Source organism: Budorcas taxicolor, chromosome 11 (genome assembly GCF_023091745.1).
Source record: "Budorcas taxicolor isolate Tak-1 chromosome 11, Takin1.1, whole genome shotgun sequence".
Taxonomy (NCBI): domain Eukaryota; kingdom Metazoa; phylum Chordata; class Mammalia; order Artiodactyla; family Bovidae; genus Budorcas; species Budorcas taxicolor.
The window spans coordinates 74,086,165-74,111,099 of record NC_068920.1 but is presented as its reverse complement, the minus strand read 5'-3'; the positions used below and the strand labels follow the sequence as shown (position 1 = coordinate 74,111,099).

The 24,935-nt window shown below is 43.1% G+C and overlaps 1 protein-coding gene across 1 annotated transcript in view; it reads left to right on the top strand.

The window, feature by feature from the left end:
- Positions 1–20,196, top strand: part of SRD5A2 (steroid 5 alpha-reductase 2) — a 46,661-nt gene extending 26,465 nt beyond the window's left edge. The window contains exons 2-5 of the mRNA XM_052649622.1: positions 1,087–1,250; positions 10,544–10,645; positions 14,279–14,429; positions 20,130–20,196. Of these exons, the coding sequence (XP_052505582.1) occupies positions 1,087–1,250; positions 10,544–10,645; positions 14,279–14,429; positions 20,130–20,196 (484 nt within the window). The remainder of the gene's footprint in view (positions 1–1,086; positions 1,251–10,543; positions 10,646–14,278; positions 14,430–20,129) is intronic.
- Positions 20,197–24,935: the final 4,739 nt, after the last annotated feature.

The window sequence follows — 24,935 nt, the reverse complement described above, 5'->3', positions numbered from 1 at the left end:
AAAATTGTAAAGAAGCAAAAGACATGATTATTACAGGAATCAGGGTGGTGGTTACCTCTTGTGTGATGGTGGTACTGTTAACAGGAAGGACCTATAGGAGGCTTCTGGGTGATGGCCATGTTCCATTTCTTGACTCGGTTAATGACTTTATGGGTATATATTTGATAGTAACTCATTAATCTATTAATATAGGTTTATAAACTGTATGATGGTTATACTGCACCATCAAGGGAGAAAAATAAAAAGCATGATGTAGTTTGATGTTTGGTATTTAGCATTATATCTTGGTCAAATTTTTATTTTGAAGTTATTTTTATTTTTTAATGTCCTCCTGGATTCCCCTATATTCACAGTTCCTAGCATTTAGAGGAATCTCTTATTTATTTTTCTCTAGGGGATCTGCAGCCCACTTTCTGGGGAATGCTATAATACCAGGAGTTAAATAATACTAGAGAGACATATGGAAAGCCGTATGATTGTATGGCTGCTATAAAAATTCCATTGCACTGCTGCATGGGATAAGCCTGGCTCTATCCTCCTCCAATACAATCTGGATTTCACTTCTAGATCTATACAAAGATGATTTCCAGTTCTGGGCTTACAGGATTGAATTTATTAATTTATAAAGATGAAATTTGCCTTTCAAAGCTGTTGTAATGATGGCTACTATGAATTTTAATGAAACAAGACAAATCATAGCATAGATGATTGCTCTAGAACCAGCTATTGCAAGTTCTGGTGGCTTACATGATAAAGAATCTGCCTGCAATGTGGAAGACCTGGGTTCCATCCATGGTTGGGAAGATCACTTGGAGAAGGGAATGACAACCACTCCAGTATTCTTGCCTGGAGAAATCCATGGACTGAGGAGCCTCGTGGGCTACAGTCTATGGGATCACAAAAAGTTGGACACATCTGAGCTACTAACACACACAGAACTAGATATTAATAGTAATGTCTCTCATTGCATACATTTAAGGGAAATGGTTTTTAAAAATGGGTTTAATGTGATTGCCTGTTGTTTCATCTCATTGCTTGATATCTTTTTAACAATGGATCCTGACCTTTCTCCCCTGTATACCCCAGGACATTTGTTTATTCACTGCTCACTAGAGGGAGGCCGTTTCCAGTTGTATTCCTTTTCAGAGGCTTTGTCTTCTGCATGGGAAATGGACTCCTCCAAGGCTACTATCTGGTTTACTGTGCTGAATACCCTGCTGAGTGGTACACAGACATACGGTTTAGCCTGGGTAAGTAAACCTGACTGCTTCTAACCCACATCCTAGTTAACACCCTAGTTAATGCCTCTTTCTACAGGCTATATCACCATCACTTCTCCACATCCTATTATAATGAACACTCAAGGATTCTATTCCCCTTCCCCTACCACGACCATCTCCACACTGGTCTTTTCTCTGTACAGCAGCCAGAGAGATCTTTTAAAAACACTATGGCATTCCCCATCTCAAAATCCTCCAATGCATTTCTGTTACTCTCAAGATAAAATACAAATTCCTTACCACTGCCTGTGAAACCCAAATGTTCTTGATCCTGGCCTGACTTCGTTTCCTATCTCCATCCATCTTATTCACTGTCCTGTAGCCTCAGTGGCCTTCCTGCTGGACCTGAAATGGTCAGGTTTGTCCTGGCCCAGAGCTGCTCTATAGACTACACCCTCTGTCTGAAATGCTCAACCCCTAGATACTTGGGGAACTTGTCCTTCCTTTTATTTAGGTCTCTGTCAGTTCACATCTCTTCATTGAGACTTTCTTGACCACCTATCTAAAATAGTAGAAAACAATGATCCTTGAATATTTTTCATTATCTGCAAGAGGAACTAAAGTTTTTTTTTTTTTAAATGAAGTAAAGGTTCAACTGTTTGTGCATTATTCTTGCTCAAAGGAAAAAAGGCAGAGATTATCTTTAGTCCTTCTCTTTACATCACGCATCTTCTCTCCATCAGCTTAGAACAGCTCCCTCTAGTTCTAAAACATGTGTCAACTGAGCTCAGTTCTCCATGACCACACTAACTTCATCCTGGTCTGAACAAGGATGACCTCTTGCCTGGACTGCCACAGTGACCTTTAAGTTAACCTTCCTACTTCAAGTCCTGGCCTTCAGTAGCCCCTCCTCCACACAGCAGTCAGAGCGAACATTTGAACACATGAATAGCCAGAGCATTGGTTGTATGAATACTGGTATTGCACACAATGGAATATTCTGAAGCCTCAGAAAAATAACCAAAGCAAAACGAAAGCAAAGAATGTCTCTTTTTCATGTGGAGACATCTCTAGAACACATGGTTAAGTAAAAATAAAGTGTGCATAGTGTATACACCATGCTGCTTTTTGTGTAGAAATAGGACACTGTTTTTGTGTATTTAAAAGTGGAAGAGGAAATATTGGATTGATTAAAAAAAGAAACTATTTTTTAAAAAGAGTATCTCTAGGGTTTAGAGTAAAGAGAATGGGATGGTGGGCAGAAATCTTCTTTTAAGATAGCTTTGTCCTTTAAATCATGAAACTTCATAACTTAATTAAAAATCCACATGAAGTTCCTCAACATTGAGAACAAATAAATAAATAAATGTACCTAATTGTATGGTTATTAAACTGGTACCATAACCACACAGGAAAGTGATTTATGCCAATTTGTAGGAAATATAGAGAATAAAGAAATAAGTTAAATGCCACCATGAGGAAATAAGCCAGTCTCATCTAGAAAGGAGGACATTTGAGGGACCACTGTCCAGTCTTTGAGGAGTTTATCCAAGATAGTGGAGTAGAAAGACATGCACTCATCTTCTCCTGCGAGAACTCCAAAATTAAAACTTGCGGCTGAACAACCATGGACAGGAGAATGTTGGATCCCACCAAAAAAAGATACCCCATGTCCAAGGGCAAAGGAGAAGCCCCAGAAAGATGGTAGGAAGGGTGAAATCGCATTTAGAATCAAACCCCATATCCACCAGAGACACTTGGAGGGCTCAAACAAAACCTTGTGTGCACCAGGACCCAGAAGAAAGGAGCAGTGACCCCACAAGAGACTGACCCAGACTTGCCCGTGAGTGTCCAGCAATCTCCAGCAGAGGTGTGGGTCAGGGGTGGCCTGCAGCAGTGTCAGGGGCACTGAGTGTGGCAGTGCTTGCACGGGACCTTTTGAAGGAGGTCACCATTATCTTCATTACCTCCATCATACTTTGGTTTCAGGTCAAACAACAGGTAGGGAACAGAGCCCCACCCATCAATAGAAAATTGGATTAAAGATTTACTGAGCATGGCCCTGCCGATCAGAATGAGACCCAGTTTCCCCCACAGTCAGTCTCTCCCATCAGGAAGCTTCCATAAGTCTCTTATCCTTATCGATTAGAGGGCAGTCAGAATGAAGACCAATATCACAGAAAACTAATCAAACTGATCACATGGACAACAACCCTGTCTAACTCAATGAAACTATGATCCATGCCCTACAAGGCCATCCAAGACGGACGGGTCATGGTGGAGAGTTCTGACAAAACGTGGCCCACTGGAGAAGAGAATGGGAAACCACTTCAGTATTCTTGCCTTGAGAACCCCATGAACAGTATGAAAAGGTAAAAAGATAGGACACTGAAAGATGAACTCCCCACATTGGTATGTGCCCAATATGCTACTGGAGAAGAGTGGAGAAGTAACTCCAGAAAGAATTAAGATATGGAGCCAAAATGAAAAAAAAAAAAAAGCCCAGTTGTGGATGTGACTGGTGATGGGAAACAAAAGTCTGATGCTGTAAGGAACAATATTGCTTAGGAACCTGGAATGTTACATCTATGAATCAAGGTATATTGGAAGTGGTCAAACAGGAGATGGCAAGAGTGAGCATCGACATTTTAGGAATCAGTGAACCAAAATGGACTGGAATGGGTGAATTTAATTCAGATGACCATTATATCTACTATTGTGAAGAATCCCTTAGAAGAAAAGGACTAGCCATCATAGTCGACAAAAGAGCCCAAAATGCAGTTCTGGATACAATCTTAAAATGGCAGAATGTCTCTGTTTGTTTCCAAGGCAAACCATTCAATATCACAGTAATCCAAGTCTATGCCCCAACAAGCAATGGTTAAGAAGTTGAAGTTGAACAGTTCTATGAAGAGCTACAAGACCTTCTAGAACTAACACCTAAAAAGTGTCCTTTTCATCATAGGGGACTGGAATGCAAAAGTAGGAAGTCAAGAAATACCTGGAGTAACAGGCAACTTTGGCCTTACTACAAAATGAAGCAGGGCAAAGGCTAAGAGAGTTTTGCCAAGTGAACGCACTGGTCATAGCAAACACAGTCTTCCAACAGCACAAAAGAAAACTCTACATGTGAACATCACCAGATGGTCAATACCAAAATCAGATTGATTATATTCTTTGCAGGCAAAGATGGAGACATTCTATACAGTCAGGAAAATAAGACCCGGAGCTGACTGTGACTCAGATCATGAACTCTTTACTGAAAAATTCAGACTTAAATTGAAGAAAGCAGGGAAAACCACTAGACCATTCAGGCATAACCTTATTATACAGTGGACGTGACAAATAGATTAAAGGGATTAGATCTGATAGAGTGCCTGAAGAACTATGGAAGGAGGTTTGTGACATTGTACAAGAGGCAGAGATCAAGACCATCCCGAAGGAAAAGAAATGCAAGAAGGCAAAATGATTGTCTGAGGAGGCCTTACAAATAGCTGAGAAAAGAAGAGAAGCTAAAGGCAAAGGAGAAAAGGAAAGATATACCCATCTGAATGTAGAGTTCCAAAGAATAGTAAGGAGAGATAAGAAAGCCTTCCTCAGTGATGAGTGCAAAGAAATAGAGGAAAACAGTAGAATGGGAATGACCAGAGATCTCTTCAAGAAAATTAGAGATATCAAGGGGACATTTTATGCAAAGATGGGCACAATAAAGGACAGAAATGGTATGGACCTAACAGAAGCAGAAGATATTAAGAAGAGGTGGCAAGAATATACAGAAGAACTATACAAAAAAGTTCTTCATGACCCAGATAACCATGATGGTGTTATCCCTTACCTAGAGCCAGACATTCTGGAATGCAAAGTCAAATGGGCCTTAGGAAGCATCACTACGAACAAAGCTAGGGGAGGTGATGGAATTCCAGTTGACCTCTTTCAAATCCTAAAAGGTGATGCTGTGAAAGTGCTTGACTCAATATGCCAGCAAATTCGGGAAACTCAGCAGTGGACACAGGACTGGAAAAGGTCAGTTTTCATTCCAATCCCAAAGAAAGGCAATGCCAAAGAATGTTCAAACTTCACAATTGCACTCATGTCACACGCTAGCAAAGTAATGCTCAAAATGCTCACATAACAGTATGTGAACTGTGAACTTCCAGATGTTCAAGTTGGATTTAGAAATGGCAGAGGAACCAAAGATCAAATTGCCAACATCTGCTGGATCATCAAAAAAGCAAGAGAGTTCCAGAAAAACATCTACTTCTGCTTTATTGACTATGCCAAAGCCTTTGACTGTGTGGATCACAACAAACTGGAAAATTCTTCAAGAGATGGAAACACCAGACCACCTTTCCTGCCTCCTGAGAAATCTGTATGCAGGTCAAGAAGCAACAGTTAGAACTGAACATGGAACAGCAGACTGGTTCCAAATCGACAAAGAAGTACGTATATTGTCACCCTGCTTATTTAACTTATGCAGAGTACACCATGTGAAATGTCAGGCTGGACAAGGCACAAGCTGGAATCAAGATTGCCAGGAGAAATATCAATAACCTCAATACACAGATGACACCACCCTTATGTCAGAAAGAGAAGAACTAAAGACCCTCTTGATGAAAGTGAAAGAGGAGAGTGAAAAAGTTGGCTTAAAACTCAGCATTCAGAAAACTAAGATCACGGCATATGGTCCCATCACTTCATGGCATAGATGGGGAAACAATGGAAAACAGTGAGAGAGAGATTTTATTTTCTTGGGCTCCAAAATCACTGCAGATGGTGACTGCAGCCATAAAATTAAAAGATGCTTGCTCCTTGGAAGAAAAGCTATGACCAACCTATACAGCATATTAAAAAGCAGAGACATTACTTTGCCAACAAATATTCATCTAGTCAAAGCTACAGTTTTTCCAGTAGTCATGTATGGATGTGAGAGTTGGATTATAAAGTTCAGTTCAGTTCAGTTCAGTCACTCAGTCGTGTCCGACTTTGCGACCCCATGAATCGCAGCACACCAGGCCTCCCTGTCCATCACCATTTCCTGGAGTTCACTCAGACTCATGTCCATCGAGTCAGTGATGCCATCCAGCCATCTCATCCTCGGTCGTCCCCTTCTCCTCCTGCTCCCAATCCCTCCCAGCATCAGAGTCTTTTCCAATGAGTCAACTCTTCGCATGAGGTGGCCAAAGTACTGGAGCTTCAGCTTTAGCGTCATTCCTTCCAAAGAAATCCCAGGGTTGATCTCCTTCAGAAAGGACTGGTTGGATCTCCTTGCAGTCCAAGGGACTCTCAAGAGTCTTCTCCAACACCACAGTTCAAAAGCATCAATTCTTCGGTGCTCAGCCTTCTTCACAGTCCAACTCTCACATCCATACATGACCACAGGAAAAACCATAGCCTTGACTAGACGGACCTTAGTCGGCAAAGTAATGTCTCTGCTTTTGAATATGCTATCTAGAATGCTCATAACTTTTCTTCCAAGGAGTAAGCATCTTTTAATTTCATGGCTGCAGTCACCATCTGCAGTGATTTTGGAGCCCCCCCAAAATAAAGTCTGACACTGTTTCCACTGTTTCCCCATCTATTTCCCATGAAGTGATGGGACCGGATGCCATGATCTTCGTTTTCTGAATGTTGAGCTTTAAGCCAACTTTTTCATTCTCCTCTTTCACTTTCATCAAGAGGCTTTTTAGTTCCTCTTCACTTTCTGCCATAAGGGTGGTGTCATCTGCATATCTGAGGTTATTGATATTTCTCCCAGCAATCTTGATTCCAGCTTGTGTTTCTTCCAGTCCAGCATTTCTCATGATGTACTCTGCATAGAAGTTAAATAAGCAGGGTGACAATATACAGCCTTGATGTACTCCTTTTCCTATTTGGAACCAGTCTATTGTTCCATGTCCAGTTCTAACTGTTGGTTCCTGACCTGCATACAGATTTCTCAAGAGGCAGGTTAGGTGGTCTGGTATTCCCATCTCTTTCAGAATTTTCCACAGTTAAGCACTGAAAAATTGATGCTTTTGAACTGCGGTGTTGGAGAAGACTCTAGAGAGTCCCTTGGACTACAAGGAGATCCAACCAATCCATCCTAAAGGAATCAGTCCTGAATATTCATTGGAAGGGCTGATGCTGAAGCTGAAACACCAGTACTTTGGCCACCTGTTGGGAAGAGCTGACTCCTTGAAGACCCTGATGCTGGGAAAGATTGAAGGCAGGAGGAGAAGGGGACGACAGAGGATGAGATGGTTGGATGGCATCACCAACTCGATGGACCTGAGTTTGAGCATGCTCTGGGACCTTGTGATGGACAGGGGAGCCTGGAGTGCTGCAGTCTATGGGGTCGCAAAGTATCGGCAGGACTAAGCAACTGATCTGAACTGAACTGTTCAGTCTTTTAAAGAAGTCAGTGTCCTGAAAAAAAAATAAAAGGTAGGGATCTGGGCTAAATATAAATGCCCTTAGAGGATGTAATGACCAGATGTTAGATGTGTGCCTATTTTGAACTTTGGTTTACACGAACCGCTAGAAGCAGAGTTCTGGGAATATCATGGAAACTGAAATATGCTGAGGTATTACATAAGAGGAAGATCTCAAGGATATGCACCAAGGTGTTTATTGGTGGTAGGAACAAAATGTCTTGTTTTTCTTATCTTTGCTAATAAGCATTTCATCTTCCAAAAGACACATGTACTTCTTTTGTAATAAACTGACATCAGATCCTATTCTCGCCTGCTTAAAACCTGCCAGTGGCTTCCTGTTGCTCTTAAAAATCCGAGCTTCTCAGTGTGGCCCATAGAGCCCAATGAAATTTTGAAATTATCACCCTATTCTCATCTCCTCATCCCCCACCTCCCGCCATCTAACTTAAAGCATTAACTTCAGCACCTTCCTTCTGTTTCCTAGACATACTAAACCTATACTATCCTTAGGACCTTTGCATCTGTTAGTTCCTCTACCAGAAAGCTCTCCCCGCAAATACTGATCTTTGTATTCTCATTATTCAAACCATAGGGCAGATGCCAAATCTTCAGAAAAGCTTTCCATACTGACCTCATCTAAAGTAGAGACACCTCCTCCCCACCCCAATTCACTCTCTGTTTCATCATCCTACTTTGATTTTCTGCTTTGTAGTGATATGTGATTTAAATTTTTTCATTATTTTAATTCATTTCTGTGTTTCTCCACTGAAATGTAATCTCTATGAGAACAGACACCTTGACTGCTTTTCTCACTACTACATCCCTGGTGTTTAAGACAGTGCTTGGTACCTAGTAAGAACTCAGCAACTGTTATTTGAATAAATGAATGAAAGAGTAAACATGTGAATGAATCTCATATTATCCTTGTAAGATAGGTGCTATTAGAATCTACATTTTACAGATAAGAAAGCTGAGGCTCAGAGAAGTTAAGTGACCTGTCCAGGGACACACAGACCTCAGATCGAAGGTGCCTGCTTTTTCATTGCTGTGTGTGCTATTCCGCCCCATCCCATCCTCTGCGCTCCCTCCACTGGTGTCCCTTCCCTCCAGGATAATAATCTTTTGACTAGACAAGATTGAAAATGATTGTTTCATATCATAGCAAGTGAGGTGAGAGTAGATGTGACTGCTTTTAATTCAAATGTTCTTGCTTTTTGCCTGTTGTAATTTGATCAGCACACGTACACTTGGCTGAGAGCTGGGCTTGGGGATCTATGGCATAAGACCTAACATACACAGTCCTGGCTCTCCTCATCTCAGACTTTTCTGTGCCTGTGAATGGGGAAGAGGAGTGTGCAGTGTGAAAATCGGTTTGCTAGGTGCCAAGCTCTCTAACTACTTCCACAAGAGTAGATATATCAGTCAGTAGTACTCTGAGCAAGAAGTCACAGAAAATCAACTCTTCAGTTCAGTTCAGTTGCTCAGTCGTGTCCGACTCTTTCCAACCCCATGAATTGCAGCACGCCAGGCCTCCCTGTCCATCACCAACTCTCGGAGTTCACCCAAACTCATGTTCATTGAGTCGGTGAGCCCATCCAACCATCTCATCCTCTATTGTCCCCTTCTCCTCCTGCCCTCAATCTTTCTCAGCATCAAGGTCTTTTCAAATGAGTCAGCTCTTCACATCAGGTGGCCAAAGTATTGGAGTTTCAACTTCAACATCAGTGCCTCCAATGAACACCCAGGAGTGATCTCCTTTAGGATGGACTGGTTGGATCTCCTTGCAGTCCAAGGGACTCTCAAGAGTCTTCTCCAACACCACAGTTCAAAAGCATCAACTCTTTGGCGCTCAGCTTTCTCTCACATCCATACATGACCATTGAGAAAACCATAGCCTTGACTATATGGACCTTTGTCAGCAAAGTAATGTCTCTGCTTTTTAATATGCTGTCTAGGTTGGTCATAACTTTCCTTCCAAGGAGTAAGCGTCTTTTAATTTCATGGCTGCAATCACCATCTGCAGTGATTCTGGAGCCCCCCAAAATAAAGTCAGCCATTGTTTCCTCTGTTTTCCCATCTATTTGCCATGATGGGACTGGATGCCATGATCTTAGTTTTCTGAATGTTGAGCTTTAAACCAACTCTTAGTAACTTAAATAATCAAGAATTTATATTTCTCACATAACAAGATTGTCCAAAGGTAGGTGGTTTCTGCATTCCTTCAGCTGCTTCCTGGTGTCACTAAGATCCCAGGCACTTTCTGCTCCACTGTCCTGAACATATTTATCTCATGTCCTCGTGACAGTCACCACATGGTTGCAAGACATTTCCTGTAGCTCCAGGCATCACACCTAGCAACGAAGAAAGAGGGAAGCAGTAGAGGCACTGGTCCCACCTGCCTCCTTTATCAGAAAAGCAAAAGAGTTCCAAGGAAACCACCATAAGTCTTTCCTTTACACCGTCTCAGCAGAACTAGGTCACAAGACCTCGTCTCAGCCTTCCAGCCTCTAGAGTGGGGGTGGCCAAGGAGGAGGGATTCGAATTGGTGGTTAAGTTTGCTGACCATGGTCTGATTGTTTTTGAATGAGCTGAAGGCTTGCTGTTTATTCATTCATTTATTTGCTCCTCTCTCACTCATCTCTATCACCTGACACTGTGCATTTTCAGTCTTTTGGCTTATGAAATAGCATAGCTCTTTCATTCAAATTTGGGACCAGAGTACGTTGCTCCCTCCCTCCTTTCTTGCTTTAGTAGCATTCTTAGAATATGAGGTCAAATGCCCTTCCCTTCACTTTTTAGAAAACAACCAAACCAAACAAACGAACAAAACCAAACCACAAAACACTTTGATTGTGAGAAAACACCAAAAACAGCACACATGGTTAACTTCTCCCTCTCTTCTTTGCCAAGGTGTCTTCTTATTCATTTTGGGAATGGGAATCAACATTCACAGTGACTATATATTGCGCCAGCTCAGGAAGCCCGGAGAAATCACCTATAGGATTCCACAAGGTAATGTCTCCCCTGCCCTCCAGATTCTCACTCTTCCTTGAGAGCCTGTCCCAGGAATTTCACTATGAGTAACAAAAGAGAGGGCACAGATGATGCAGTCTATCCCACCACGTCCCTGACTTCTCCCCCATGTCCCCTCCTGCTGCACATTTGTGTTCCTGGTCTGAACCTGAAAGAGCAAGAGAAGAGCCCCCAGGAAGGTTCATGATCATGATACCCTCAGTGTGGGGAGCGTGGGGTTTGGGGTCGGGTGGAAGTAGGCAGTCTCTTAGTTGCTGTTTATCATGTGCTGTATTAGGGTTCTCCAGAGAAGTAGAACCAACTGAATATAGGCTTCCCAGGTGGCTCAGTGGTAAAGAATCCACCTGCCAATGCAGGAGTCACAGGAGGACAGGGGTTTAATTCCTAGGCCTGGAAGGAGGAAATGGCAACCTCCTTGATGAGGCAATGGCAACCTACTCCAGTATTCTTGCCTGGAAAAATCTCACAGACAGAGGACCCTGGTGGGCTATAGTCATGGGGTTGCAAAAGAGTCGGACATGACTAAACACACACACACACACACACACACACACACACACACACAACGGATAAAAAAAGAGATTTATTATGAGGAATTGGCTCACATGGCTGTGGAGGTTGAGAAATCCCAGAATCTGCCATCTCCACCGTGGAGTCCCCAGAGAATAGGTAGTGTAATTTCTAATTCTCAAGGCCTGAGAACTAGGAGAGCTTCCGTGTAAGTTCCAGTCTGAGTGCAGGAAACCAATGTTCAGCTCAAAACCGGAGATCGAATTCTCCCTCAGCCGATTTTTGTTTTGGTCAAGCCTCCAGAGGATTGATGCCTCTCAATCTGGGGTCTGGGCGTGGGGTGGGGAGACAATCTGCTTTACTCAGTCTGTTGACTCAGCTGTTAATTTGATCCAGACACTGTCACGGACATACCCAGAAATAATGATCAATCAAGTATCTGGGCACCACAAGGCCCAGTCAAGATGACACAAGAAATTAATGATCATTTGTATGTAGAGTGCAGATCTTTCCTAGGTTAGCAAATAAAGCCATATCATGCACAACCACCACATTTGTCCTCTTCAAGAAGTCTCACTAGACTGAACTAGTGAGCAGTCAGGGGGTAGCATTTGTTTATTTCCTGCCACTTGTGTGTTCTTAAAGATGTAGAGAACCATATTTACTTCATCAAAACTTAGGATGGGAAGCCTTACAAGTGCATTTTCAGAGATAAAAGTGCAGAATATTTGAAGGTCTAACGGTTCCCAAGTAACCAGGGTGTGAGGTTGACATATAAGCAGGTGGGAGTGAATTCACCCAAGTGATTCTCCAACTTTTTTAGATGAATATTTGTGTAGGTCAGTGGCTCCTACCCTTTTTGATGTAAACACAACCCTTTGCTACTAAGTCGCTTCAGTCATGTCCGACTCTGTGTGACCCCATAGATGGGCGCCCACCAGGCTCCCCCATCCCTGGGATTCTCCAGGCAAGGACACTGGAGTGGGCTGCCATTTCCTTCTCCAATGCATGAAAGTGAAAAGTGAAAGTGAAGTTGTTCACTTGTGACCCCATGGACTGCAGCCTATCAGGCTCCTCCGTCCATGGGATTTTCCAGGCAAAAGTACTGGAATGGGGTGCCATTGCCTTCTCCGAAACACAACCCTTTATTTACATTTAAAAATTACTGAATTATAACACAATGTTAGCACATACTAATATCCACTGATTAATCTATGATTAAAAAATAATGACAAAGCTAACTTTGAATTCAGCAACACTTAAATGAATTTGACTGTGGCTAATGCTTTTGAACTGTGGTGTTGGAGAAGACTCTTAAGAGTCCCTTGGACTGCAAGGAGATCCAACCAGTCCATTCTGAAAGAGATCAACCCTGGGATTTCTTTGGAAGGAAAGATGCTAAAGCTGAAACTCCAGTACTTTGGCCACCTCATGCGAAGAGTTGACTCATTGGAAAAGACTTTGATACTGGGAGGGATTGGGGGCAGGAGGAGAGGGGGACGACAGAGGATGAGATGGCTGGATGGCATCACTGACTCGATGGACGCGAGTCTGAGTGAACTCCGGGAATTGGCGATGGACAGAGAGGCCTGGCGTGCTGCGATTCATGGAGTCGCAAAGAGTCGGACACGACTGAGCGACTGAACTGAACTGAACATCCTTTCCAGAGAAGACAATGGCACCCCACTGTAGTACTCTACCTGGAAAATCCCATGACGGAGGAGCCTGGTGGGCTGCAGTCCATGGGGTCGCTACGAGTCAGACACGACTGAGCGACTTCACTTTCACTTTTCACTTTCATGCATTGGAGAAGGAAATGGTAACCCACTCCAGTGTTCTTGCCTGGAGAATCCCAGGGACGGGGGAGCCTGGTGGGCTGCCATCTATGGGGTCGCACAGAGTCGGACACGACTGAAGCGACTTAGCAGCAGCAACATCCTTTCAGTATCTACATCCAACAAAAACAATACTGTAGGCTGAAGTATACTATTTGCTATATTCACAGACTATTTATAGACCCTTTGCAATCAGCCAGTAGTTCTTCCTGGGGCCTGGGGAGTTATAGGCCAGGAACCGCTGATGCAGTATCATCCTTAAGGAAGATAATTTTAAGGGTCTTTTATTTTTTAAGTCTTTACTCAGTAACTAGACAAATAGAGAAGAGCAGAGAAAATTCTTGAAAGCTAGATTGTCAAGATTAGTTTCCAACAATTGGGTTGGCCAAAAAGTTCATTTGAATTTTCCTGTAGCATCTTACAAAAAACCTGAGTGAACTTTTGGCCAACCCAATATTAAGTTATATTAGATAATGGTTTAAAAACAAAATATTCTTTGTATAAGTATGGGAAAAAAAATCGTTTTGGGTGAAGCTTTCCCAGGTTAGTGTGGGGCAGAAATATTGAATGCAAATGTATTTCCTATCATTAGAAATGTGTTGATTTATAGATACAGTTTAGAGATCAGAAATAGTGGTTGGATAGAAAAGGAAACCTTTAAAATCAATAGAAACAGACTTCACCAGTCTCCAGGAGGGAAAAACCCTGCAGCTCCCACTCTGAACTTAAACTTGAACGGAGTGTACTGCTTTGCAGAAGTGGGAGGGCAAACACCAAAGGAGAATTCTACTGCTGCTCACTTCAATCCAGGCTTTTATTGTTTTCACATAGTGTGCTGTTTCACTTTGTGTGATGGTGGACCTGCTGTGGGCTGAGGCAGTGTGGGTGCCCCGGGAAGGACTGAGGTCAGAGGTGGCTGGAAATGTTACTTAATAGAATGAAACAAGCCCGGATCTCCTGCACCTCATCCCTCCTCCTTTCTCATCCTTCCCCGAGCCAGTGGTCCAGCAGTTGCCAGAGGTCCGGATGGAGCCCGTCCAGTGATTCGGGTCACTCCTCATCCTTCCAGGATGTTCTGAGGACTACAGGATGCTGACACTGTCTTCCCTTCTCCCCAAGAGGATTCCACCAAACTCCCCTGACTCTGAAGGCGGTTTCCAGCCCCGCCTTTGACCTAGGTGCCCTTATGTGTTTTGGAACAAAGCAGAGAGGTTCTAACATGGCAATAATGGAGTGCAGGTGACTGACTTGATTCTTCCGCACGCAGGTGGCTTGTTCACGTACGTTTCTGGAGCCAATTTCCTCGGTGAGATCATTGAATGGATCGGCTATGCCCTGGCCTCTTGGTCCCTCCCAGCGCTTGCATTTGCGTTTTTCTCACTTTGTTTCCTTGGGCTGCGAGCTTTTCATCATCATAGGTAAAATTTTCAATTAAGGCGGCAGCATCCACATAGCTTTCTTCTCCAAACAGGCTTTTCTTAAAACACGGAGTCAGATGTAGAAACCGAAAAGATTTATTTTTTAACAAGGTAAGGTTGACACGATAACCCAAATGGGTCAATTCTGACGTCTCAGGTTTTCACTGACGTTGGAATTTAGCTGGGTGGCAGCAGCAGTGACACTTTTTACCTTCTTGTGAACAAACACAGTTCCACAAGGACAGGGCACAGAGGTGACTCGTGAAGCCACATGCCTGTTGAAGAAGGCTTCCCAGACAGAAGCACTTGGTTTCCCCGGGAGGTAGTTGACCGGGCTCTGTGGCCGCCTATCAGGCTTATCTGGCAATGGCTGCTGTTTGGCTGTGGGCTACAGGTAAGAGTCAGGAGGTACAAGGGGTGCTTCAGTTCACCGCGGCCACACTCTCCAAGTGTGTTCCATGGTTGGGACACCAGGTCACACTTTCCAGAGCTTCCCAGGCAGTTCTGAGGCACAGTTTGGATGGAGAGTCAATGGGGAAAAGCACTAGCTCTGAGCCTTGTGTGGCTGCTATTTTTAATTCTAGGTTTGGTGCTAACAGTTCAGGTAACCACAGAGCCCTGGAAACTTGAGAATTCTTTTCTTGGAGTCTGCGAATACACCAGGGTTTATTCTGGTACTCTCCTCCTTCCCCTGCCCCCACCTTCTATAGATCATAACCCAGGTCATTGCTGGCTTCCTGGGAAGATCAGTTCAGTTGCTCAGTCATGTCTGATTCTTTGCGACCCAATGAACTGCCGCACACCAGGCCTCCCTGTCCATCACCAGCTCCTGGAGCTTGCTCAAACTCATGTCCATTGAGTCAGTGATGCCATCCAACCATCTCATCCTCTGTCGTCCCCTTCTCCTCCTGCCTTCAATCTTTCCCAACATGAGGGTCTTTTCCAATGAGTCAGTTCTTCCCATCAGGCCAAAGTATTGGAGTTCATCTTCAGCATCAGTCCTTCCAATGAATATTCAGAATTTTAGGAATGACTGGTTGGATCCCCTTGCAGTCCAAGGGACTCTCAAGAGTCTTCTCCAACACCACAGTTCAAAAGCATCAATTCTTTGGTGCTCAGTTTTCTTTATAGTCCAACTCTCACATCCATACATAACTACTGGAAAAACCATAGCTTTGACTAGATGAACCTTTGTTGGCAAAGTAATGTCTCTGCTCTTTAATATGCTGCCTAGGTTGGTCATACCTTTTCTTCTAAGGAGCAGCGTGTTTTAATTTTATGGCTACAGTCACCATCTGAAGTGATTTTGGAGCCCAAGAAAATAAAATCTCTCACTGTTTTCCATTGCTTCCCCATGTATTTGCCATGAAGTGGTGGGACCATATGCCATGATCTTAGTTTTCTGAATGCTGAGTTTTAAGCCAACTTTTTCACTTTCATCAAGAGCCTCTTTAGTTCTCTTTCTATCAAAAGGATGGTGTCATCTGCATATCTGAGGTTATTGATATTTCTCCTGGCAATCTTGATTCCAGCTTGTGCCTTGTCCAGCCTGACATTTCACATGGTGTACTCTGCATATAAGTTAAATAAGCACAGTGACAATATATGTACTTCTTTCCTGATTTGGAACCAGTCTCTTGTTCCATGTCCAATTCTAACTGTTGCCTCTTGACCTGCATACAGATTTCTCAGGAGGCAGATAAGGTGGTCTGGTGTTCCCATCTCTTTCAGAATTTTCCACAGTTTGTTGTGATCCACACAGTCAAAGGCTTTGGCATAGTCAATAAAGCAGAAGTAGATGTTTTTCTGGAACTCTCTTGCTTTTTCCATGATCCAACGGATGTTGGTAATTTGATCTCCGGTTCCTCTGACATTTCTAAATCCAGCTTGAACATCTGGAAGTTCCCAGTTCACATACTGTTGAAGCCTGGATTGGAGAATTTGGGGCATTAGTTTGCTATTGTGTGACATGAGTGCAATTGTGTGGTAGTTTGAGCATTCTTTGGCATTGCCTTTCTTTGGGATTGGAATGAAAACTGACCTTTTCCAGTCCTGTGTCCACTGCTGAGTTTCCCGAATTTGCTGGCATATTGAGTGAAGCACTTTCAAAGCATCATCTTTTAGGATTTGAAAGAGGTCAACTGGAATTCCATCACCTCCCCTAGCTTTGTTCATAGTGATGCTTCCTAAGGCCCACTTGACTTCGCATTCCAGAATGTCTGGCTCTAGGTGAGTGATCACACCATCATGGTTATCTGGGTCATGAAGATCTTTTTCATATAGTTCTTCTGTATATTCTTGCCACCTCATCTTAATATCTTCTGCTTCTGTTAGGTCCATACCATTTCTGTCCTTTATCGAGCCCATCTTTGCATAAAATGTCCCCTTGATATCTCTAATTTTCTTGAAGAGATCTCTGGTCATTCCCATTCTGTTGTTTTCCTCTATTTCTTTGCATTGATCACTGAGGAAGGCTTTCTTATCTCTCCTTGCATTTCTTTGGAACTCTGCATTCAAATGGGTATGTCTTTCCTTTTCTCCTTTGCCTTTAGCTTCTCTTCTTTTTTCAGCTATTTGTAAGGCCTCCTCAGACAACCATTTTGCCTTCATGCATTTCTTTTTCTTAGGGATGGTCTTGATTCTTGCCTCTTGTACCATGTCACAAACCTCCATCCATATTTCTTCAGGCACTCTGTCTATCAGATCTAATCCCTTTAATCTATTTGTCACATCCACTGTATAATCATAATGAATTTGACTGAGATCACACCTGAATGGTCTAGTGGTTTTCCCTACTTTCTTCAATTTAAGTCTGAATTTTTCAGTAAGGAGTTTCATGATCTGAGTCACAGTCAGCTCCGGATCTTGTTTTGCTGACTGTATAGAGCTTCTCCATCTCTGGCTGCAAAGAATATAATCAATCTGATTTTGGTGTTGACCATCTGGTGATGTCCATGTGTAGAGTCTTCTCTTGTGCTGTTGGAAGAGGGTATTTGCTATGACCAGTGCATTCACTTGCAAAACTCTATTAGTCTTTGCCCTGCTTCATTCTGTATTCCAAGGACAAATTTGCCTGTTACTCCAGGTATTTTTTTACTTCCTACTTTTGCATTCCAGTCCCCTATAATGAAAAGGACATCTTTTTTTGGGTATTAGTTCTAGAAGGTCTTGTAGGTCTTCATAGAACTGTTCAACTTCAACTCCTTCACCATTGCTTGTTGGGGCATAGACTTGGATTGCTGTGATATTGAATGGTTTGCCTTGGAAATTAACAGAGATCATTCTGTCATTTTTGAGATTGTACCCAAGAACTGCATTTCAGGCTCTTTTGTTGTCTATGAGGGCTACTCCATTTCTTCTAAGGGATACTTGCTCACAGTAATAGATATAATGGTCATCTGAGTTAAATTCACCCATTCCAGTCCATTTTAGTTCACTGATTCCTAAACTGTCAATGTTCACTCTTGCTATCTCCCGTTTGACCACTTCCAATTTACCTTGATTCATGGACCTAACATTCCAGGTTCCTATGCAATGTTGTTCTTTACAGCATCAGACTTTACTTCCATCACCGGTCACATGCACAACTGGGTGATGTTTTTGCTTTGGCTCTGTCTCTTCATTCCTTCCGTGTTTATTTCTCCTGGGAAGATAGGGTCAACCATTTGGTGTGATACCTGTGTGGGACACTTTCAGGACTGTGTCATCTGCTGGGGAATTCTGGGAACTGCAGGAGCTAGACCCTTCTGTGGACAGAGGAGCCTGGCAGGCTATAGTTCATAGGGTCACAAAGAACTGGACAGAAGACACTTAGCATTCACCTACTGGTCTAGCCTAAAGCTTTACCAGCTTCCACCTCCCTCTGAATCCTTGCACCTGCAATAGGGTGGGGACAAAAAGTTAAGCATCACTGAAAGTGAAAGGAATACACACTAAATTGCTATCAGGCTTTAAAGACAAGTTTCAGGTCCCTTTTCTGGAATGGGGCTAGAGAAAAGAGAAAGCCTGTTGTTCCTGGACACATAGTGGGGCGGGGAGTGGGGAGGATGCCCAAAGGGAGAACGGGCTTGGAATCAGGACCCTGAAGGAAACCTTTAGGCTCCTGCATAGGCATTTTATTCCAGCTAATGATCAAGATCATAGTCTTGAAGGCTTAACTAGGAATGGGTTCTTTTCCTTGGAATGGGATTTATGCAGAAACCTTCTAGAAATGAATGAAACAGCAACTCTCCTCATGACTTATTTCTACCCCCTCCTGGGCTTGGTAGAGAAGGGCACCGGTGGGGTCCTCAGCCTGGAAGGGGGTCAGTGAAATAATTCTGCCCCATTCAGGTAGGCCTGTTGCCCACCCTGGAAGGACAGGGCAGCAGTCAGTAGAAGACTGATAAGTATGGACTGTGCTGGGCCTGGTCAGGGGAGGCGGCAGTTCTACCAGAGGGTTCTAGCTAGTGCAGCAACAAAATCCAAACTGAAGCCCTGTCCTGCTCTGTTGACTGCTTCAGAGGGAAGGCTGGAGGGCATCATTTTTATAAGGCTAACTGGGATTTGTGAAAGGCAGCTCAGCAGACCCCACATCACTGCATGGAAAACCAGCCATCTCCTGTGACATATTAACACTGTTTGTCCGCCATTTCAAACTATGATATTTGAACAGAGTGTATTAGTTTAATTATAGCTTATGAGCTACCAGCTTCAACTAGTTAAGAGAACAGCCTGGTCACTTAAAGAGAAAGCCATTTTTACAAGATGTATTAGTCTCCCGTGACTGCCCAAAGAGGAACTAACTGAGCGGCTTAAAGAACAGAAATGTATTCTCTCGCAGTTCTGGAGGCAGAAGTCTGAAATTAAGGTGTGGGAGGACTGCACTCTCTCTGAAGGCTCGAGGGCAGAGTCCTTGTTTGTCTCTTCCCAGCTTCTGGCGGGGACAGGCATTCCTTGGTGTTCGTGGCTTGTTGCTGCATCCCTGTCATCCCTGCCTCTGTCTTCACAAGGCTTTCCCCCAGTGTGTCTGTCTCTGTGTGTCTTCTTCCCCTTCTCATGAGAACACCAGTCATATTGGATTAAGGGCCCCCCTTGCTCCAGTAGGACCTTATCTTAATAAATTATATCTGCAAGGACCCTGTTTTCAAAATAAGGTCATCTTCTCAGGTACTGGAAGTTAGAACTTCAGCCTATGTTTTAGGGGACACACAATTCAATAGACAATACAAGGTAATTTTTTTTTTTTTTCTTTTGGCATTTCCCCAGGCCTTGTGAAGGGATATTTTACCTGCGAACCTGGCCAGTTCTCTAGAGTTAACCTTGACCATGCTCTTTGGGATCTCTTGCTCCTGTATGCCTCAGTTGAATCCACCGAGTACTTCTTTCCGGCTATTATATATTCTTTCCTGGGTAAAATATACATAACAAAATTTCCCATTTTAACTATATGAAATCTATAACTCAGTGGCATCAGGTAGGCTCACCATGTGGTACAGACACTACTGCTGATTTCTGGCTCCTGTTTTTTATTTCCCAACATGAGAAGCTTCAACATTTGCAAGAGATAGGATGCTGGAGGGAGGAAGAAAATAGACAGATGGAAAAGTTAGGCCCCGAATAACTGCAGGCTGACTTGTAACAGGGACTTCAAACAGATCAAACCTCAACCAGTGACCACTGCTTGATTGTATTTATAATTATTCCTCTTTTGTCTTTTAGATTCTACCTCAAGATGTTTGATGACTACCCCAAGTCTCGAAGAGCCCTCATTCCATTCATCTTTTAAAGAAACCAAAGAACAAGGGAACAAAGCTCCCACGATCCTGTTGAAAAGCATCAAGCTGCTGAACCTGTAACTCTTTAAGTCGCACCATGTATGTGTAATAGTAGTGTGGCGTCCTGGCAGCTGGCCTGAGGAGTCTGCATGGGCCCCCCTGGTGTGTCCTCCCAACCCCCTGGGGGTCTCTGTGCTGCTCTCCTGTTGAAGAATGAGGCCCCACATTTTAATGCAGAGATATCTGCTTCTTAGCTATCCCTCCTAGAAAGTGCAAACTTTCCAATTTTTTTTTTTTTTTTGAATGACGCAAGTACATGTGGCTTTATACCTACTCTATATCAATGTTAAGACTTTCTGCAGTCGAGAAAGCTTTGAATTGAGGGCATTGCTTATAGAATTTATTAAAGGTGCACATTTGACTCAGAGAAGGCAATGGCACCCCACTCCAGTACTCTTGCCTGGCAAATCCCATGGACGGAGGAGCCTGGTAGGCTGCAGTCCATGGGGTCGCTAAGAGTGGGACACGACTGAGCGACTTCACTTCCACTTTTCACTTTCATGCATTGGAGGAGGATGGCAACCCACTCCAGGGTTCTTGCCTGGAGAATCCCAGGGACGGGGGAGCCTGGTGGGCTGCCCTCTATGGGGTCTCACAGAGTTGGACACGACTGAAGTGACTTAGCGGCAGCAGCAGCAGCACACATTTAACTCCTGTACAGATTAACAGCAATTTAAATTCTGAAACTGCACAGACCCAGAGCAATTCTCCTACCAAATGAAAACCTACTCACCTCTCCCTTTTCCTTAGTTAATTATGAAATATGTGAAATGATTAAGTAGACTTTGAGCAGAGGAACTCTCTCTTCATTCGTCTGCTGAAAATGCAACAATACATTAACCTCATTTCAAATTTGTATGTTGTCTTAGTGCCTCTGTCTTCCTGAAGATTTCACAGTCCCCATTAGAGATATCATGCATAGGCTAACACAGATAACTGATGTGGATTTTATCAAAGGTCAGGTTTTAATGACCACAAAGAAGAAGAGATGGCTCTGGTTGACCACAGAGGGAGAAAGTATTTTGCATATAGACTGCAAACTCTCATGTGTTTGGAAACTGATGTGTGTATGTGCTTAGCTGCTCAGTCGTGTCTGTCTCTTTGTGACCCCATGGACTATAGCCTGCCAGAGTCCTCTGTCCATGGGGATTCTTCAGGCAAGAATACTGAAGTGGGTTGCCATACCCTTCTCCAGGGGATCTTCCCAACCCAGGAACTGAACCCAGGTCTCCTGCATTGCAGGCGGATTCTTTACCATCTGAGCCACCAGAGAAGCCCTGGAAACTGGTGGAAATAGCCAAATAATGAGTGTCAGACAATGGAAAGTACCGAATTAGAGTGTACGCTATTTCCCCTGACCAGACGTGTACAGTGATGGTGAAGCATCTCAGAAGCACCCAGCATCTCTTCCCTTCTGGAGTTTCTGCACCACAGTCCCCAGGATCTGTTCAAGAAGGAATCCCCAAGAGGCGCCTTGAACCTCAGTCTTTAGAAGTCCTGGGAGACGAGGCTGGAATTCACAACCAGAGGGACACCTCTAGGCAGACAACCTGCTTTGTTTGGCCCCAACAATGTTTTAACATAGTTTGGTTTTCTTTTTCTTTTTACATTAAAAGTTTCAAAAATTTAAAAATTAGGAGGTTTTTTCATTTTCCAGTTTCTTTTAGAACATTGGAGAATCTGGGCCTGTGGAGCCTGCCAAGAACTGGGACTGGTCAGCTGGTAGACATCAGAATTTGCAACCTCAGTGGAGGGGGGTCACCCTCAAGTGGATGCCGAAACTTTGGGCTCTCTAAGGAAGGGACTGAACCCTCCTAATCAGAATGCATGATGATATCTGTCTCTGTAGGTCTAGGTTTGTGTCCAGCATTGGTAATCTTTAGCAAATCTCTTTGAGAAGTGAGCACCAGTTTCATCAGATGTAGTGCTAAGTGCAGAAATTCACTAGATAAAATACATAGGACACTCAAAAGATCTGAAAATGTATATGACTGAAAAATATAAATTGTAATCATTTACATACATGTTTTGCTGTTTAAATGACTCTTGAATTATGGATAAGTAATTTTTTAAAATTAAAAGACCCCCAAACTTATAAATATTTAAGGCATTGAGCTGTGTTTGTTTCCTTTTATTCTGTGTTTTTTTTCCCCCCTGAGTGTTGCTTCCTTTTTTTCCTTCTCTATTTTGCCAAATTGAAATTCAGGGCCCTGAGCTGAAAATAAAAGAGAAATATGACTTATAGAGCTTGTCAACTACAGGTGAGAACTCCAAGCGGGTACAATAAAGGTGCAGGAGAATGTACTAAGGCTGGATGCCCCTCCAGGTGTTTAGGAATACATAGAGGAGTGGGGAAAACACACTCAGTGAAGTCAGTCTTAAGGTGTAGCTTGGCCTCTGTGAAATGACTTCTGGTTCTCTCTGTGACACTTAAAACTGCCTTTATGAGATCCTTTATCTTATCACTATATATAATACCCAGACCAGTCCTTGATTTGTAATAAATGCTCAATGCTGCTGCTGCTAAGTCGCTTCAGTCGTGTCCGACTCTGTGTGACACCATAGACGGCAGCCCACCAGGTTCCGCCATCCCTGGGATTCTCCAGGCAAGAACACTGGAGTGGGTTGCTATTTCCTTCTCTGGTGCATTAAAGTGAAGAGTGAAAGTGAAGTCGCTCAGTTGTGTCTGACCCTTCGCGACCCCATGGACTACAGCCTACCAGGCTCTTCCGTCCATGGGATTTTCCAGGCAAGGGTACTGGAGTGGGGTGCCATCGCCTTCTCCTAAATGCTCAATAAATGGTAGCTATTATTTGCTCAGTGTGTGCAATCTCAGGACGAAACTGCTGTTCAGCAGTTTCATGTTCTTGCCACTAGAGGGTGTTCTTTAGAATTTTATTTAGGACAACTCTGATTTATTATACTTAGGTCTAATACATATGTTTGAAATTTAAGAAACTCTTATAATTACAGTTTACAATGATTTCTTAATTTAAATATAGGGTATAATTAACTTCATATAATTTTATTTGTTTTTAGATTTTTTTTGATGTGGACCATTTTCAGAGTCTTTATTGAATTTATTACAATATTGTTTCCAGTGTATGCTTTGGTTTTGTTGTTGCTGTTGTCACTGTTTCTCATGCTTTGGTGTTCTTGGCTTCAAGGCATGTTGGCTCTTAGCTCCCTGACCAGGAATTGAACTAGCACCCCCGGCACTGGGAGGGGAAGTCTTAACCCCTGGGCCCCCAGGGAAGTCCCAGCTTCATGTAATTTTAAATAGTCTCTTGACAGCCGAGGTATTCTCAGTGCTTTTCAACTCGCTTTCTCTGTTTAGGTCTAGGATATGCATGCAGAAGGAATACAATAAAAGTCTCATCCCTAAACATATTTCCCTTCTCTCCTAACAGTGAAGTGCAACAAAAATATGGTTATTTTAGGTGGAGTGTTTTTTCTTTTCAAATCAGGGCTAAAATAGTACTGGCTTAGTTAACCAGCTACTCTGTCTTGCTCTTCCTGAAACGTTCATGGAGGCAATGTTTTCCTACTGACCTGTAGGAGGTGTTGTAATGTTTTGTTTGCTTTCTGAGTTAAAGAGATAAAGCATATTTAGGACATCAGCTAGTCCCACCCCTTCGTGTTACAGATGGAGACACTAAAACTCAGTGTTAAATGCCTTCCAAGGTGGTTTTATCTTGTCCGTTTAAGGGTCAGAAGTCTTTTTTTCTTCGTTAAACACAGCAGGCTTTTCTAAGAGAGACCCAGCAGAGCCTTCCTAGATAGGTGTGGATTTAAGGCCTGAACATACCCGGCGATCGCTTATCAATGCTTATGATGTGAAAATGGTGAGAAGTGGGGACATAGTGTTGAATTAGACATTATTCTTGCCCTTTACGGGCTGATTTCTGAAGAGCTACTGCAGGAGAAAAATAGCCAGAGCTTAATTGCAGTGCCACAGTTCAGATGCACAGATTGTTATGGGCTTTGGGGGAAACTGTTCCCCTCACTCTGTGGGGAGGATCCAGCTGCTGCCCTTATCTTGAACCTATTTGATAAAATGAAGGTGCAGGAGAGAAGACACGTGTGTTCAGTAAATGTCACAACTTTCTCCGTTCCCTACACTTACCTTCACATGGAGCAACATCGGCTCTGCCTTGTTCAGAAGGAGAAAAGACTGCTAATGAGAAGTTTGCGATTAAATAGTGATTTAGGTGGTTTAAACTCTTTCAAAAACCAATTAATAAACCTATGATTTTACTGTCCCACAGTTTTGCAATCACTGTCTTGACTTCTCGTGGTAACCACACGACAACTTGCCAAGAAGCAAGGGAGAAAACTCTCGGCTTGTGAAGAGACGGATTTGTGAGGAGTCATTTCCTTTCTTGCCCAGCTTTTTGATTATCTACTAAGCTGTGGGCTGAGGTCCAGGCATGGCAAATACACAGGGTAACAATACATGTAAAGCAAAACCTTCTAGAGAAGGTTGCTGATTGTTTTATAGCATCTATACTCTCCCATGATAAAGGAGGCATGGTGCCAGACAGTCATGTAGGTGCTTGGGTGATTTAACACCCACAGCTTAGGGTCTGGATGAGTGAAATATTCTTTGGGAAAAGGCCAGAGTATGTACTATACCATATTAATGCCTTCGTGGGTACAGGGCTCGGCTTTGCTCAGTGTAGTTGGAGTC